Below are 18,721 nucleotides of genomic sequence, written 5' to 3'. Positions count from 1 at the left end.
GGTACCTGTCCCGGCGTTTGGCCCAGCGTGGGGTCCCCCGTCGTCCTTGCCCTGGGCAGCAGCACCCTCTTGCCCGCGGACCCCGAACTCCCGCAGGAAGGTGGATCTGTCTGTCTGTCTGTCTACAAGTTCGCACACGGATTTCCCGCCGGCCCTGAGCCTACCCGAAGTGATCCAAAGCGCTGGGCAGGAAGCGGGGGCCGGTGGGGGCGGCGAGGCGGGCCTGGGGTCGCCGGGGCGCGCGGGGCGGGGCGCCGGCTGGGAGGCCCCGCCCTCCCGGATCCGCGTCCTCGGCGGCCGCGGGCTCGGCCGTCGCCGTCCTGCGCTCTCCAGGTGCGGGTCCCGCACCCACCGCCTCTCTCGGCGCCCCAGACCCGGTAAGTCGAGGGCTTCTGCCTCCGGGCCCGGGCCCGGCTCGAGGTGCCCCAGTCAGGCGAGCCTAAAGGGCCTCCGGGGACCTGGTCTCCGCCACCGGCGCGCTCGGGGAGCCCGGGCAGGCGTCGCGGCTACCCCTGTCGTGGGAGACTGGACAGATGGCTCGGCCTCAGGCCTCTTTCCCTCTGCCCTCTTCCCCTACGGGAACTCATGCTTAGACCCTCATCTCACCGCCAAATAACGGCAGCCTTTCTCCATTAGTAGTGAATTACAGACGTTCTGGTAGAAAATTTGGAAAATACCTAAAAGCATCCAAAGAGAACAACCACCTCCCCAAATGCCAGTCCCCACCTGGTTTCAAAGACCTCCAGCTCAGGCAGTACACATGGGCCTCCAAGAGAAGTTGTCGTTTTTTGACCAGGAAGGTTCTGGGGCCTTGGTATCTTGCTGGGGAAAAGGCATGGGACACGGAGAACATTACTGATATCTAATCTTGATTATAGTAATTAGGGGAAAGTGCAACTTGCCGAAGAAAGTTGATCGGGTAGCAGCCGTGTGTATGTGCCCCATCCGTCACACCTTGCGTTGCCCCCGCCCTGATGTTTCAGACTGCTGCATGTGAACTGACAGTATATTTTTGAGTCCACATTTAGGTAAGGAAGGAGCGCTCAGCTCCATTAATGAAGGGCCTTGTCAGTAACCACGGCTGTCATTTATGGTCACCGTGATGGGTAACTTTGCTGTGATCACGCTGTTGCTTTAATCCATGTGTGATGCCTGAGTGGCCAGAAAGCACCTTGACTCTGGTCTGTGGATTTCTAATGATGGGGCAGAAACCTGCTGTTTCTGTCTGTTTCATGCTCCTCATCAGTGGTGAGCTGAGGATGGGTCTGAGGAAGACATTCTGAGCTTCTAGAATATTCAGGCATGTTTTGCTTTTGATAGGCTATTATCAAAGTAAATTGTTTTGAAAAGAAAGTACACGTTGAAGACATCAGAGAGACTCACTCCTGTCATCTCAGGTGTCTGCAGGCAGGGCTGGTGGGACAGTTTCTGGGTGGTTTGGGTTTTCTGGTAGGTGAATGGAACATTTATTCATTCATGCATTCATGCATGCCTGCGTCCTATGAATTTTTATTGTGCTCCTACCATAAACCAGACACTGTTCTGGACCTTGGGGTATAAAGGAGAACAACACATGCAAAGATCGCCGCCTGAAAAAGCTTACGTTTCAGTGGGGAAGACAAACAACCAACAATGAACATAATAAATTTTAAAAACTGTATTATATTAGCAGGCGATAAGTAACTAGGGCAAAAGGAAAGCAAGACATAGGTTCCCGGGAGTGTGGAAGGAGAATGAAAATTATGCAGTATTATTAGCAATTATTGACTGCCTTCAACCTTTTTAGGAATAAGCTGGATTGCAGATACATATATAATATTGATCGTATATCTTTAATATACGGAATAAATAATACTCATAAAATAAATAATATAAAAATGGTTTACATTTTATTGTATAAAAATATGCTATATTGGAAGAGGTTTTCATTTGGTTATCCCCCAGTTTCTCTCCAGAGTGTATTTTACTTTATCTATCATTTGCTGTCATGGCTACAGTGTAGTTGTCTTGAATCTAACACTTTGCATTCTCATTTAATCTGGCAAATCCGTGTTGAAACACTCTGGGTGCTGGAGAGGGGACAAGCTGAACTCCTGGAAGGAAATGCCCAGGCAAGTCAACCACTTATTACAATACAAGTAAGACAAGGTGCTATGAGGGCTCCCAGAGGGTTGGGATCACTGGGTGTGGGGCTCACACACAGGTTGGCGTAGCGGTGGGCTTGCCAGTAGAATTTTGACAAGCAAATATGGTGGTCAGGCCCCTCTTGCAGAGACAGAGGAAAGCCTGGGGTTTGTTCCATACCTCACAAAACCCTGTGGTGTAGTTGGGGTAGATGCCATTATTCCCAGTTTTCAGATGAGAAACTGAGACTCCCAAATTAATTTGCTGAAAGTGAGAGTCTGTCTGGCCTCCTTCTACGTGACTTCAGCCTCCCTCCAGAGTCTGGGAATCCTACTGTCAGTCAAAATGCTCATCCTTTTTCTCATGTTGCGTTTGACTGGGGCCCTCTCAACACCTCACTCGTTCGCATTTCCATCCTTCACACCCTGAAGCCCCCTCTCTATCACCTATGGCAGACTCACCCCATGCCCAGCAGGGTGGCAGCCCTTTTCATGTGCAAGGACAGTCAGATGTGCCTCTGTGCAGGTTTCATCCCGATTCCTTGAGACCCTGACCACTTTAGTGACTCACTGCCTCTCAGGAGAGGTCAGGTGGGAAGACCAAGACCAAGCCAGCCAACTGCCCAAAGGCTTTGGGGACCCCTGTTGGCTCCTTTTCTGAAAGGAAGTAACTATGTCAACAGAATTTGGACACAGTGTTGTAATAATAGTAACTATGTCAACAGAATTTGGACACAGTGTTGTGATAATGACGCAGCTGACAAATTGCTTCCAAGGAAAATTGGCTCATTGGATTCTTGACTCAATATTGATTCTTGACTCAATAAAATCGTATTCACCCGTATTAGGTTTATCCATAATTGTTTTTACCCTGATTCTGCTTCCTGAAATAAATAAGGCCTAATGATGATTTCAAGACCTGATGCTCTTTCGAGGAAATGCTTAAGGAATGCTGTTAGGAATGATAGGAATGTTATCTACCTCGATAAGGAAGCTAAGGTCCAGGAGATCCAGTGGTTTATCTAGGACTGAGCTGGAACTCAGATCCCTGAGCTCTGAATCTGACATCCTCCATCCCCCACTCATCCCCAGAATCTGCCCCTCTCAGAAGAAAGCTTGGCCTGTCCAGTAATTGCTTAAGAAAGAATGAAAGGTGGCAATGCTGGGAAATCTGTTCTAAGAGCTTTCAGACTGTTATCAGTGTGGAAGAAATGCAGAAGGCTGGTGTGTGCCAGGACAGTGTGACGTCACCCGTTGCCCCCTTCTCCTCTGGGGGCCTTACAGAAGCAAGGCCCAGGTGGGTGGAGGCCCAGCTGGTGTCCATTTACATCTGTTAGCTCAGCTAGCAGCCCAGAGCCCTATAACCTCAGTGACTTCCAACAGCTCTGGGTCTAAGGTTTAAAGAGAAAAAAAAACATTGTGCTAAACTTCACTAGGGGCAGTGTCTATGACTCATGAAGAGCCTCAAACCCAGAAACAGAAACTTCTAGACACCCTCCTCTTCTCTGGGCCCAATAAGGCCAGTTTGAGAATGTTCAGCCAAAGTCTGAGCATCAAACTGGTTGTTTTAGAGTTGGACCTCCCTGGTTCCTGCTGTGTCTGTTGCCCCAGCCCCCTATTCACTGTGCAAGGTACAAAACACCTGTGGTTTTCCCCAGGGGGAGAAGGGGTCTCCTATGGCATATTTAAATCAGAAGCCAGTCCCCATTTGGGTAGACCCAGTTTTACAAGTAGCCGGTTCCTCGGTTCCGTTGAGCCTAAATAAAGAATCCATTTCCTCTCTGCAAAGACCTGAGAACTCCGTTTTCTGTGCTAATAAAATGTGAGTCCATGGCTAAATGATTCAATTTTAGATGTATTTTTGATAAGACATGACCTTGGGCTAGTCAGCTCTCCTCTGTGGAGCCCTGTGTTCTGTAAGTTGAAATTGTTGGATCAGTTGCTCTCCAAGTCCATTTAAGTCCAACAGTCTAAACCGGTGGCCGCTAGGTAGCATTTTGTCCTTATAACAGAAGTGATCTTGGGGAGTGGGACATACTCCCCCAGCTGACATGCAGATTGGGATATGTGCTGTTTACACCACCTGACTTTTAGAGGACATTGCCAAACTCATTTTGAGACCATTACACAAAAACACCATGTGACCCAATATGTAGACCTGGTGGGGCACAGAGAGCATTTAGCAAAATCCATACAAGAAATTAAGTGTAAAGTAAGAAACAGATTATTCGTTAAAATTGTGGACTTGTTATTTGAAAGGCAGTTAATTAACTTGACTGTTCTGGCCCAGCATAAAGCTCTGACAGGCTCGTCATAATTTAAGATGCCAGCATGAGTTAGGACGGGGGCAGCTGAGGATATAGGAAAGACTTGAGAATTTCTCATGAGATTACATCAGGGACATGTAAACCCGAAAAAAGAAAATCTGAAAAACAAACGAGATGGGACAATTATGCTATGAAATCATGTTTCTCGTCTTATAAAATTTCCCCCAGTATCCTGCAGCTTAAAAGACTGATTAGTCTGTTTCCTAAAGTCCCACACCAGAGCCCAGTGGTTCTCTTGGCTACAAGATCACCTGGGAAGCTTTTAAAAGTCCCAGTGCCAGAGAGGAACACTGACCAAGGACATGGCAGTCTTTGGAGGGGGGGGATCCAGGCATTGGTGTTTTTTAAAGCTTCCAGGTGATTCTAGTAAGTCATGCACCTGGGAACTTGTTAGAAATGCAAATTCTCCAGCCCCACTCCAGACCTTGTGGATCAGAAACTCTGAGAGTGGAGGCAGCCATCTGCATTTTTACAAGGTGGTTCTACAGCATGAGCAAGACTGAGGATGGTTGGCCAGGCAGGTTTTCAAAGCAGACGTTTCTAGTTGCTTCCTCCAGCCACTGAGAAGTCCATCTGGTTTTAAGTAACAGGTCTTCTCGGTCAACTCACCGATGTGAATTGAGTGCAGAAATTTCCCTTGACGTGCTGTGGGTTCTAAACCAATTTACTTTTGGACATTGCATGCCATAATTCTAGTCTCACATGGTGCTGAAGCCATAAGAACACTCTAACGGTAACTGGCAGCAGGATTACTTGCCAGTTGTGGTCATTCTGGGTTTTTGGAAGAAAATTAAATTGTTCGCTCAAGGACTGTTTTCTGGGGCAGGGTTCTATGTATTCATACGTGGTTTCCAGTCATTTACAAAGAAAATATTGGACATCACATTTGGAAATCTCAGCTATCTAGAGCCCCGTATCTTGAGTGATTTCTAGCAGGCCATCAGCTTTGGATCTAAGGTTTTAAGAAAAAAAAAAAAGTTACCAAGTGATTCCTGCCTACCCATGGCTAGAATGGGGCAAAATGCTGGTTTTATATAAGCGTCTGTTGCAGCTTAGCCCCTGACAGATCTCTGGGCACAGACTCAAAAGCCCCAGAGGTGTCAGGAAAGCCACAAACACGTGTATTTCTCATTCCCGACTGCTTCTCCACAACGTAAAGAAGAGAGCCAGTGTGGTCAGCCAAAGGAGAGCCAAACCTCAAACCCCAAATCCCTGGCTGCTGTTCCTTAACGAGGTGGGAAAACCAGCACACTGACACTCGGGACACACAGTAGGCACCACTGCGTGCCTCACTACGTACCTGGTGAGTGATCCAACAGCTGAAGATGGTGCTGTGTCTCCTTGTTTGCCACAGGGAGAAACTTGGGACTGAGCTGGCCGGAGGAACCTGGCCAGGGTCGTGTGGCTGTGTGGCCACTGCAGGGTCAGAATCCAAACCCGGCAGAAGGTGTAATTCTAACATCTGGAGTGCTCTCGGCTCCTCCCCTCAAGGGATGCCAGGCTGTGGTTCTGGGAGGGACACAGTTGTCCCTCCTCATAAGGGACTTAGCTACAGCTGTGTAGGCAGCTCGTGGCATGTTGATTAGATAAGTGGGCCATGAAGAATCAGGCCTCACCTGTCAAGTGGTATTAAAAAGTTCCAGGACAGCCCCTGTGTTGCTATGTGCCAGGCACCCCCTAGGGAGCCTACAGGGACAGGGAAGGAGGACAGATGTGGTAGCCATGCTGGAGTCGACGGCTGTGGTGTGTGTGTTGCTAACCCAGCCCCAGGCATCAGAGAGGCTTCAGGGAGGAGGTGAGAGCAGAGCTGAATTTTAAAGCATGAGGAGGCACCATTTAGGAGTTAGAGCGGCAGCAGGCTTTGGAGACGGCCAACAATGTGACGATGTATATGGAGTTCCTCAAGTGGCCAGCAGGGGTCTAGGCCAAGTGGCAACAGAGGACCAGGAGAGGGATGCAGGGCCCCTCCTATTTAGGACTGAAATCCATGTTGAAAATGGGCTGCTTCACCCTAAAGGTGGGGAGGAGCCAAGGAAAGCCTTTGAGCTGGGCACTGACATGACAGGATTTGTAGGGAGGGTGACTCCAATTTGGGCTTGGGCTCACTGAGGCGTGGGGCAGGCTCTTCTAGGAAGGTCAGGTGTTGTGTTGGAGGAGCCTGGGGATGGCCAAAGGTAAATGAGTCCTTGGCAGATCACTGGACGTACTGTTCTGGTGCTCAGAGGGCACCTGGGGTCATGGCCATGTGCGTGAACCTGAAGGAGCAGGTGCAGTGACCCGGGCAAGGGTGGATGGAGAAGAGAGGAGGGCCGGCCGTAGAATTCTAGTGCAGCAACATTTCAGAGATGGATAGAGGCAGAGTGCCCAGGGGAGGTGCCACGCGTCTTTGCCTAGCACTGGCTTCACTACATGTTGGAAAATTAAGCCAGTTCTACAAAGAAGTAGCTCTAGATCTAATCTGGAGGTTTCTGAGGCTGACATTTGTCCTAAGTAAGACAATGTGTGACGTCACAGTCCGCATCCTAGCTGGGTAAGCCTGAGCACCACCCCCAGCAATGTATATTGAAATTTCTCTTTCTGCAGCGGTTCTGCTACAGAGTGTGCCCCCAAGCACACTTTTTACCCTTAGTCCCAGCAGCCACCCCAAAGGTGCTGTCCTCAACTGCTTTGAAGGTCCTGAGAAACAAGTAAAACCACTTAAGTCTGATCGGCTCCTCGTGGCCCTTCCGTGTTGAGTTTGGAGTGTGGCCTCATCACCTGGTCCTGAGGATTTTGTTTCCCAGCAGGGACTGTGGGTAGAGGCCAGCATTTTCTCAAACAAAAATGAATAAAACCTGTCTTAGCTTATCGGTGATCACAAGGCCACCTAGATGGGGGTTTCAGAGCACACGAACCCACCGACAGAATGCCAGAGCTAACTTTGACAATTCCCAGGCCTATTATATGGGACAGTGACATCCAGATTAAAATGGTAGGAAAACTGTCACCTTCTGCTTGGCCCATGAGAGCCATTCAGGTGGGGGCAGGGGGCAAAGAGGCGGCAAACACAGCATCGGCTGGAACAATGGCCCCTGAGGGGTGAGCTTGACGTGAAATCTCACAGAATCATCCGGAAGGCTGCCATGTGCTAGGGACGGCTTTCCATCCAAACGATGTTCCCTGGTAGAACAGACCACCCATTGCACGTTACCTCCTAAGATGCCTGAGAACACCTCAGTCTGACCAGCAGTAGAACCCACCAGGCAGTCGCTGTATGAAATGGGTGATTTTCCTGGGTCTCTTGGAGAACAACGACGAGGCTGTTTCTTGCCCCGTTGTTTCAGGAGTTAGTGTGGCACATTAGTATCCAGATCTGGGGGATGAGCAGAGAGAAGTGGGTGCATATCATGGGTACCTTGCACAGTGGGGATTAAAGAAATGTGGGTACACATAGCAACACGAGTGGGCCATAAAGTCACAGTGTCGAGGAGAAAAGGAAAGACAGAGGGAGATACATAACGCAATACCATTTCAAAATGTGTTAGTCTGCCATAACAAAATATCATAGACCGGGGGCTTAAACACCAGAAATATATTTTCTCCAAGTTTGGGAGGCTTGGAAGTCCAGGAAGAGGATTCCAGCAGGGTTTGATTTCTAGAGAGAGCTCTCTTTCTGGCTTCTCTCTTTCTGGCTTGCAGACAGCCACCTTCTCAAGGTATCTTCACATGGCAAAGAGATAGATCTCTCTTCCTCCTCTTATAAGGCCACAGTCTTATTGGATTAGGGTCCCACATTTATGACCTCACTGAACCTTAATTGCGTCCTGAGGACCCTGTCTCCAGGTAGGCACTTTTGGGGTAAGGACTTCAACGTATGAATGGGCGGTGGGGGACACAACGTGGTCCTTAGCACATAAATTAAAATGCACACGTACAACACAATGTGTATATGACAGGAACTCCTTCTGGTGGTCACTTAAGGAGGTAAGTGATGGGAGTGATGAATAGAAAGAAAAGGGACTCAATTTATCAGTTGATCAAGAGAGGGTGTTATGCAGACCCAAGGTGGCACATACCATGGACTGAGATTTTAGAAAGTTGTGCTTGTGTGTGTGCATAGGTGTGGGTTTTGACATACTTTTTGATTCTGGGTTGCACTTTTCTTTCAGAAAGTTTGCCTGGGAAGTTTGCTCTCCAGTAGTGGAACCTTGAAGTCCAGGATGATCCTGTCCAACACCACGGCCGTGACACCCTTTCTGACCGAGCTGTGGCAGGGGACAGTTCAACAGGGCAGCAACACGTCTGGCCTGGCCCGCAAGTCCCCTGCTGACAGTGACGGGGAGCTGGAGGCTCTTTACATTCTCATGGTGCTCGGCTTCTTCGGTTTCTTCACTCTGGGCATCATGCTGAGTTACATCCGCTCCAAGAAGCTAGAGCACTCCCACGACCCCTTCAACGTGTACATAGAGTCTGACACCTGGCAGGAGAAGGACAAAGCATATTTCCAGGCGCGGATTCTGGAGAGCTACAGGGCATGTTATGTCATTGAAAACCAGCTGGCTGTGGAACGACCCAACACACACCTTCCTGAGATGAAGCCTTCGTCATGACCCCACAACTGGTTAGACCTGGACAAAGCCTACTCGACAATCTGAATTTTCTAATCTTTGCCTCTTATACTCTTTATTGTATGGGTACAATTGGAGGTTTTTGCTACTGTAAGGGGTGAGGGATGGATCAATAACATTATTTCTCTAAAATCATATTCCTTCTATAATGGACTGTCAGCTGTTCAACAGGATGTGTCCCTGCCTTGTTAATTTTAGCAGAAGCCCTGAGATCATGGCCTCTGAGAATAAGAGCTGTATTTCCCAGACTCCCTGCAGCTAGCAAGGCCACGTGATGAAGTTCTGGCCAGTAGAAGTGGGAGTGATGGGGGTAATTTCCAAGTGATCCTTGAAAAGGAAAGGATGTATCCTCCAGTTCCCTTTCTCCTTTCCCAGTGGCGGGGGCATGGATGAGATGGCAAGCCAGCCTTGACTCTGGAACCCGACAGTACCTTTATAGATGGCAAAGCAATAAGAGTCTGGGTCCCTGAGCGATGCCACAGGACAGGGTCTCCCAACTTTCCTGGACACACACCAGCTCAGACTCTATAGAAAAGAGAAACTAACTCCAGTCTTCCTTGAGCCACTGTTATTTTGGTTTCTGTTAAAGTAGCAGCCTCAATATCTTAACTAATATACTTCCCTTATAGGACTGAAACCAAAGGCATTATATTTCCACGTTTGTCACAAGCACAAACGCTTCCTTGTTACAGGACAGTACTAGTATCAATTCGACCCTCACTACGTGGCTCTGTTCTCCTCTTCCTTCCTGCCTCCCACTTCTCCTGTATGCCTACCTTTCATGAATCCCCACCGCCAAACATATACAAACACACACACAGAAACACGCACAGATACACACTCACACAGGTGCACATGTGCACACAGAGACACACACACACATGCACACTTCCAACTCATGTATCCCAGTCTCAAAGGAACTCACTCCCTACAGAACTGAGATGCAGGAGAAAAAAGTCCTGGTTTCAGAATGAAAGGTGCTCAGTTATCATGGCAGGAGGGAAGGGCCTACCCATCGTTTCAAGAGCCTGGGAGAAGGAGTGGGTGGAGACAAATGGAAATACGTGGAACTGAGGTGGCAGGGCCTTTTGAGATAATCGGTCTATTGTGGTTGAATTGTGTCCCCCAAAAGATTCATTCAAATCCTGACCCCTGGTGCCTATGACTGTGACCTAATTTGGAAATAGGATCTTGGCAGATGTCATTAAGCTAAGATGAGGTCATGGGGGTGGGCCCTAATCCAATATGACTGATGTTCTTAGAAGAAGAAGGAGATTTGGACACAGACATGTGGGGAGAAGCTTTGTGGGAAGAACCACACAGACATGTGATGGCAGGGGCAGAGATTGTACTGATGAAAACACAAGCCAATGATTAACGGCCACCACCAAAAGCTGGCAGAGGCAAGGAGGGATTCTCCCCTACAGGTTTCTGGGGAAGTATAGCCCTGTGACACTTCTGGTACTCCAGTACTGTAAGACGATGAGTTTGTATGGTTTTAGGCCACCTTCTTTGGGATTCTTTATTACAGCAGCCGCTGGACACTCATACAGTGCCTCTCACCTCACCCCAGCGACAGCTGCTTTCCTCTCAGCCCTTCTTCTCCTCACAAGACAAGATTCCTTCACAGATGAGAGATGGGGAAGGGGTTGGGGGTGGAGGAAGATGGTACCAGGAGGAGTTGCTCATGGCAGTAGGAGAAAGCCTCGTTAGCGTGACCCGACCTGAGGGTGTCACAGAGCATGTGTGCCCTTGGGTTTCAGCCTTCTCCAGCTATCATGGGCAGCGCTAGCTCTCTACGACATCCTAAACGCTCGCCTGCTTGGGCATTCCTGAAGAGGGTGGAATGTTTAAGTAAAACACAGCTGTTCAAAACCTGCACATAATATAAATGAAAAGCAACACATAGCATGTTGACCATCCTTAGATGGACAAACCGGGCCCAGCCCAACTCCAGTCCTTGCTTCATGTAACAGACAGTGATCCCCTGGGTGTGCTTGGAGCAGGGTCTCAACATGTCTGGGGCAGAACCCCGACACAGATTATTACAGTCCTTGAGATGGGTGGTTCTTTTGGGTCATAGAGTCCTTTGACAAGCTAATGAAAGCTAATGATCCCCCCAACACACACCCCAGAAATACACACACGCACAACATTTTGCCCACCATCTTGGCCATTCATGAGCCACTGGAAACCCACTTGACTGCTGTGTGAGTTCCCTGCTTTTGACAGACACATGTCACCCATATTGAAGGAAAGGCAGGCCGGGAGCTGGGGTGTGGAGAGGGAGCCAGAGCACATGTGACCCACTATATAAGTCATAGTGTCACCCTGACTTTGATGTTGCAGACCTAGGACTGGCTCCGTATCACCAGTTCACTCTGCCTCATGGAGATTCCTGCGGCTTTTCAGGCAGCAGGAGCTCCCTTGAGCCTTATCCTGCCTGTCCTCGAGGGACCAGCCAGCCATGCAGCTCACTTCCCCACACCCCTCAAACTTCTTACAAACTGCAAATTTTCAAATGCTTATTACATGTTTAAATTATAGTTTAACACATATAAAGTGCTTGCTATGTCCAGGGGCTGTTCTGAGCTCTTTAAAAATAGAATCTCAATGTTTTGTATTCAATATTGTCTCTATGTATGGGATAGGGCAGCATGCCTTTTGAAATATTAATAAGATCTTCTTTGAAAACATAATGTCTTTTATCATGATCTGTGGTGTGTGTTCTCTGAATATCACTATACTTTTAGAAAGTGGATGTGGGTTCTCGGGGGCTCTGATGAGGCAGCCCCAGGGGCTTGGGAATAAGGATGTCAGATTGCCCATGGATAGTTCAACCCTGCGTCGACCCCCTGACACCCACATATAGAAAGCAACAGAGCAAAGCCCCAGATGGAGATGGAGGCAGACTGTTGAGCCCCCTCCTTCTAAGGGGAAGGCACTTTTGCTGCTGAACTTAATGCATTTCCAGCTAGCCGGAAATGTGGTGCAGTCTTGATGAACTTGAGGGTTTTTTCTTTTTTTAATAAGCTGGAAATCTGGATACTTACTCGAAAGCTCCTGATTTTTAAATAGGGGCAATTATTAGATTAGTGCAAAAGTAATTGTGGTTTTTGCAATTATTTTTAACCTTTTAAACCACAGTTCCTTTTGCACCAACCTAATAATTCAATTTTTTTTAATTACGTGGGCCAGACAATATAACCTAGAGCTGAATTCTGCCCAAAGACCACCAATTTATAACCTATGCTTTAAAGAGAAAGAATAGCTCCAGGCCAGCCCTAGGCCATCATGCTCGATAGAAAGCAGAGCCAGAGAGGGGACACTGCATCTGAAGGGCTGCCCTGCCTTGGTGGCAGAAGAGGCGAAATCACTGGCAGCACTCTCCCAAATGTGGTGCTAGCCAGTGGACCCTCAGGTCCCAGCCCTATGACAAGAGGCTGCATCAGGCTGCCTCTCCTGGCACCGTGAGGACATCCCATTCATCTGACTCTCCCTTTGGGATGTCAGACCCCTCACTCTGTCACTTTAGAAGAGTGTGTCACAACTCTGTTCCTTGGGTTTTGTTCCTTAGATTCTCGGAACTAGTTGTGGGAGTCTGCCCTGGAGTGGTAGACCCACTATGTGCAGGCAAATCAGGCTTCTGAGCTGACGGTGGACTGGGGTAAATTAGCCAACATTCACACCTCGACTGTCCTGGAGCGACCTCGCATGGCTCGGGATGGCTTCAAAACTTCTCCAGAATGATATGCAATTCACTGGATAATTGACTTTGATGAGCTCGCTCCATCAAGGTTTAGGGCACCATTATCTGTCTAGTTAACTGTCACTTAACTGCTGAGGAAACAGGCTCAGCAAGGACACACTCCAGGTCATTGCTTGTTTAAAGGAGGAAGCCAGCAGGAGCTCTGCTTCCTGAACTTCTGACTCTCACCGTCCTGCAGCTGCTTTAACAGGCCAAGGGCTCCTACAGACCTGTGAGTGGGGAAGGAATGGAGGGCTGTGCTCGGAGGTGAAAGGTAATCAGTATTGGCCACAGGAGCAAAGACTTACTAACCATTGTCACTCCAAAAAATTTTAATTAAAAACAAAAAAAGAGCAAAGACTTTGCCACCACTACAAAGGAGAGGATACTGTGAAGTTACTGATTTTATTCTTTGGTATACACTAACTCAACTTGAAAATTTTATAGGATATCATTTAGTAATATCAGACAACTTTTTCTCAAATGAGGTTCTGTACCATCTGCACTAGTATATATTCAGAGGTCTGCTGAGAGGACTACCATATGAGGTAGTCCATCATATGAGCCAAGCCATTAAGAAAAGAAGAGAAAAGAGGGAGGAGATGAGAGGAGAGGAGAGGCCAAAAGGGAGAAGCCAAGTTTCAGACTGAGAATACAGTTTGATATGCTGCCTTTGCACTGGTTCTGAACTTCATTCTCCCATCATGACACTATGGTAACTCAACAGTAGCCACAACAATAGTTAGAAATAATCTGAAAAGCATTTATGGACTTCATAATCCTTGAAGTCCAGGCAAAGCTGTGTTGTGTGCAGACTAATGTATGTGGCTCTCTCTCCCTCTCTCTCCCTCTCCTTGTCTTTAATCCACATCAGTAGATGACTTCTCCGTGGGCACAAATGAGATGTAAATACTAAGTTAGACTAAGGGAGATAACCAAAGGTTAGGAGGGCATGAGGACAAAAGAAATGTACAGAAAGCTATGAATGGATTGATAAGGAGTAGTAAAATTGTTAAGTAAGCAGGCTCATTGGACAGGTAAAGCAAATCTAAGTACAAAAAGGAGTCAGGAAGTTTAGAGCAATAGCCCCCTCACCCCCACTCCATGTGCATTAGCGCGTCTGTCTACTTGAGGTCAGTAAAGCCAGAGCCTGGTAATTGCAAATATTTCCAAAACTACTGCCAGTCTCCGGGTAGAGGCAGGAGCTCTGGGTGCGGCTGCCCCCTGGTGGTCATGTTGAGACTATTTCTCAATGCACGCTGCGAGAGCCCTGAGCATGGGAGCCAAGGGGCTGGATGGGCTTTAGACATTCTCAGGAGACTACACTTCTATTCCCTTGTCAAGTTCAGGGAGACAGGACGGAGTAAAACCTAGAAAGAGAGAAGCAGTGTTCTGGAAGCGTGTTATGAAGCACCTCTTCTGAGCAGGGAGCTCGGAATTCTGGGGCCGTTGCTGGGACACCCCCCACACCTTCCTTTGTGCTGGAACCTGCTCATCCCCCTTCCTTTACCCAGGAATAACTCTTTGTCATCCTTTCCATCTTGGAAAACAATCTCTCACCCGACCTGCGCCCCTTTCCCGTCGGGCCCGTGACCACCATGCTGTGTGGAGGCAGTACCCACCTGGATACCGCAGAGCTGCTGATGGTCTGGTCACTTCTCCTTGCCCCGTTGGTAAGGGATAGCATCCCCCTCCAGGGTGGCCCAACACACGACCCCCGACTCTGGACAGATAAGATCCATCGAGTCTATTAGTCTCGTTAGTCCCTGGAGTGGGACTGTGGCTACCGCCAGAAGGCGTGCCTTTCTCCAGTTTGCTCAAACGACATGAGTGGACGCTGAGGGCTCTGTAACTGCCTTTGACCTTTGTTTCTTTTGCACCTTCACACCTGCCACTGAGAGCAGACGATACTCGGCAACCCAGCCCACAAACAGGACTGTCCTACGAGTCACCACTGGGTCGTCCTCATGAATGCGGACAGAGGGACATATTAGGTGACCCAGTGGAGCAATTTCATGCCTTCCGATGGCCTTGCAGAATCATGACAGGGAGGGAGAACAAGGCAGCAGTGGGCTTTTCACCTTGTATAAGATTTAAAATCTAAGCTGCTTTCCTGAAAAGGCTCGGCAGGTTTTGGCAATAATAAACTGAGTGTTTCCTATCAGACCTTGTCATAGGGAGGAGGAATGGGAAAAGTTGCTGCTTGTCTAGGGCTCATCCATAGCTGGGGCTGGGTCCCAGTCCCCCCCTGCCCCAGTCTGCTCGCCCACCCCCGTCTCCCCTTTGGGCATTGCCCCCTTCACACTGGACAGTCCTCAGAAACAGGCTGCTTTCTTACAGTTCCCAAGATACCCTGCATTGAGAGGGGCTGCCTGGAAGTGGGCTAGGGCTGGGCTCACCTCCCAGCTCAGGAAGGTTTCCCCCAGGACAGTCCAGGGAGGGCACTCTGAGGTAACTTTGCAGTAAGAAGCCTGAAGTCTGCACGAAGAGTAGAGAATTTGTGCTCTTCAGGGAAAACCCAGGAGATCCATAGAAGAGAACCCAGGTTTCCGGCCTGCTTTTTAAACATACTTTTTATGTGAGAATTTGCTGAGTGATTATATTTGTTTCCGGTGGCTGCCATACCAATTGCCATAAAATCAGTGGCTTGAAACAATGGATAAGCCAGATGTCCAAAATCTAGGTGTCATAAGGGCCACGTTCCTTCTGGAGACCCTGGGAGAGGATCCTTCCTGACTCCTCCAGCTTCTGGTGGCTCCAGACACCCATTAGCTTGTGGCCGCATCACTCCAACCTGGCCTTTTCCTCTGTGTGTCTTTTCTTCTTCTTATAAGAACACCAGTCATCAGATATAGGACACCACCCTCCTCCAAGATGATCTCATATACAGACCCTTGCCTTAATTACATCAGCAATGACCCTATTTCCAGACAAGGCCACATTTTGAGATTCTCAGTGGACATGGATTCTATTCATCCCACTACAGTGATTTGAGTCCAAGGGTTTAGAACAGTGCCAGGCACATAATAAGCACTCAATACGTGATCAGTATCACTTGTTCTCACCAAATGGAAGTTGCTACTATAAACTCAATTGTGATTTTTCTCACGTGAGGTTTTCACTGCACAGCCTCATCCCTCAGCAAACATGCCTTATCATTGTAGCTGGTCATTTGGGATCCAATAAGGAAAACAGAAACTCACTTTTTATATGGAAAGAGAAATTAGTATCGAGAATAGGTTAAGCAGGTGTTAAAGAACTAAAGAGGCAGAAAAAAGGAAAGAGGCTGAGAAAACATGAAGATACTAACTTCAGGGAGCGGCTAGCAAACAGAACAAAGGGAAAATGTTGAGGGTCGTATTACCTATCATTTCTGTGTCACCAGCTGCCCTATAACCATATGACCCAGCAATTCCACTTCTGGGTATTTATCTGAAGAAAACAAAAACAAAAAGAAAAGAAAGTTCCAAAAGATACTTGCATCACTATATTCATTGCAGCATTATTTACAGTAGCCAAGATATGGAGGCAATCTGGGTGTAATCTAGGTGTCCATCAATAGACGAATGGATAAAAAAGAAATGGTGCATAAACACAATGGAATATTACTCAGCTATGAAAAAAGAACGAAATCTTGCCATTTGCAACAACATGGATGGACCTCAAGGATAACATGCTAAGTGAAATAAGTCAGAGAAAGACAAATACTATATGGTTTCACTTATATTGAAATCTAAAAAGAACAAAAAGAAAAGAAAAACACCCAACAAATGAACAAACAAAACAAAACAAAAACAGACTCATAGAAACAGAGATCAAAGGCATGGCTGCCAGAGGAGAGTGGGTGGGAGGATAGGTGATAAAGGTGAAGGTGATTGTAGTCAATAATATTGTGATAGTTTGCACAGGGACAGATGGTTACTAGAATTAGTGGGGTGATCACATTGTAAGGTATGTAAATATCAAAGCACTGTACACCTGAAACTAATATAACTAATGGAAGATTGTATGCCAACTCTACTTAAATAAAAAATAAAATAATAATAAATCCTCACACAGGCTGCCTGAAGCAGAGAAGTGGAAGCAAGAGGGTTCCTTTAGGGCTGAAGTGTAAACAAAGCCAGGGGTCAGAGGCTGTATGCTGGACACACACTAGGTGGCAGATTCCTGCCTGTTTTACTTTAAAGGGTGGCTTTTCTGATGTTTGTGGCAAAGAAAGGACAAAAGAAAAACCCCAAAGTTTCAGCTATTAAGCAAGTCCCCAAGGGCGGGTAGGAGACCCATCCAGTCAGGAATTTGGGAATTCAGGGAGAAGCAGAGGGCACCCACTCAAGGGCTGACTCTGCATTAAAAGAGAAAAGAAAAGGAGGAGAAAGAAAAGCATCATCACGCAATCAAGTCAACGGGAAGGAGGGAGGCTACATGGGGCCAGGGAGGAAACAAGGCAAAAGACACGTTCTCTTTGATCGCAGGACCTTTGGGAGAAGTTGTAGCAGGGGTGGAAATGTTGTGTGTTTTGACGCAGCCAGATGAAGGTAAGAACGTTTGACGGCTTCATTTTCTAAGTGCTTGGATCAAAGACGTTGGGGCCTTGTACAGCACTGAAGCAGTCAATGGTATACATTGGCTAAGGGTTTACGTTTACTTAGGGCACAAGCTGTCTGCACATACTGAACTTGGAACAGACTCAAAGTGGATGTGCTCACTGAGCAAACAGCAACCCTACAGCCTGTGCATGTCCCCCTGCTGAGCTGCACAAAACTCTGTGGGACAGTAGACCACAAAACGCACACTGACAACAACGTACAGTTTCACTGGATTTGAGAGACAGGGATTCTAGGCCAGAGTTTGTCCAGCTAGGCCCACAGGCCAAATCCAGCCACTATAGTAATACCTCGGTTTTCAAACATCTCTATTGACATACATTTCAGTTTCCAAACACCGTAAACACAGAAGTAAATGCTTTGTTTTCTAATACGCCTGGGAAGTCGAACATGTCACATGGTTTCTGCTGAGTACAAGATTCTGAGGCTGAGCTGTCTGTTGTTTTCAACGTTTCAGAACTCGAACGGTCTTCCAGAACGGATTACGTTAAAAAACCGAGGTACCACTGTATCTATTTTCATACATAAAGTTTGATTGGAACACAAACCCACACTCATTTACATACTGCCTAAGGCTGCATTCATGTTACGAAGGCAGAGCTGAGTTCTTGTGGCTCACAAATCCAAAAACATTGAACATCTGGCCTTTTACAGAAAAAAAGTGAGCTGACCGTATTCTAGAACTATCCTGAATGTTTGGTTCTGTGGCCAAAGTTGGTAATATTAACCCACAATCTGGTGCACGCAACTGCAGGAGCCACAGGTGAGAGGCATCGTGGGCACCCTCTGAAGTCAAACTGAGGCAAGCGCCTGATGAACATATCCCATTGTTCTTGGCAGGAATTTCGTAGGTTAAGTATAGAATGCCAGAATTCGGATTACAAAAAAAAAAAATCAGTGACTGTCATTATATAATTATGTATTTTAGAAGGTTTCTTTTGTTTTGTCTTTTTCAGTGCTTTTGTATGTGTCAATCCACATACTAACCATTGTGCTGATAATGAACGTGCATCTCCAGCGCACAAACATGGCTCTCATCAGCGCCCTCTATTGAAAACGCCTGGGCTGACACCCAGGGAGGGAATGGTCCCTGGAGCTGCTCCTGGTGGCCTGGTTGTTACAGCGGCCTCTCGCCACAGCGGGGCAGAGCATCCACGGGTATCACTGGGCTCCGCAGCACAGGAATCCCCAGCCCCAGGGTCTCTGCCTTGAGGGGGCTCCCCGGAGCGCGCACAGAAAGACCAGAGCAGCTGGTGTTAGCAATCCGACAGCCTACACTGAATTATCGAATCGGTAATTTCTGGCGGCACTG

At 47.7% G+C, this 18,721-nt stretch overlaps 1 protein-coding gene across 2 annotated transcripts; it reads left to right on the top strand.

Moving 5' to 3' along the window:
* Positions 1-291: 291 nt before the first annotated feature.
* Positions 292-11,741, top strand: KCNE1 (potassium voltage-gated channel subfamily E regulatory subunit 1). 2 transcript variants are annotated; one of them, XM_081062718.1, is made up of 2 exons: positions 292-377; positions 8,599-11,741. In XM_081062718.1, exon 2 carries the CDS (start codon positions 8,650-8,652, stop codon positions 9,037-9,039), a length of 390 nt encoding a protein of 129 aa, XP_080918844.1. In that variant the 5' UTR covers positions 292-377; positions 8,599-8,649; the 3' UTR covers positions 9,040-11,741. The 2 variants fall into 2 exon arrangements, with proteins under 2 accessions (XP_080918844.1, XP_080918843.1); XM_081062717.1 differs by lacking the exon at positions 292-377 and adding an exon at positions 5,636-5,753.
* The last annotated feature ends 6,980 nt before the right edge of the window (positions 11,742-18,721 follow it).

The sequence above is a fragment of the Rhinolophus hipposideros genome (assembly GCF_964194185.1).
Source record: "Rhinolophus hipposideros genome assembly, chromosome: 2".
Taxonomy (NCBI): domain Eukaryota; kingdom Metazoa; phylum Chordata; class Mammalia; order Chiroptera; family Rhinolophidae; genus Rhinolophus; species Rhinolophus hipposideros.
This window is presented reverse-complemented; position numbering and strand designations above follow the sequence as displayed.

Excerpts from the sequence above, each read along its gene's own strand:
- KCNE1 (XM_081062718.1), top strand. The coding sequence starts at position 8,650 with ATGATCCTGTCCAACACCACGGCCGTGACACCCTTTCTGACCGAGCTG.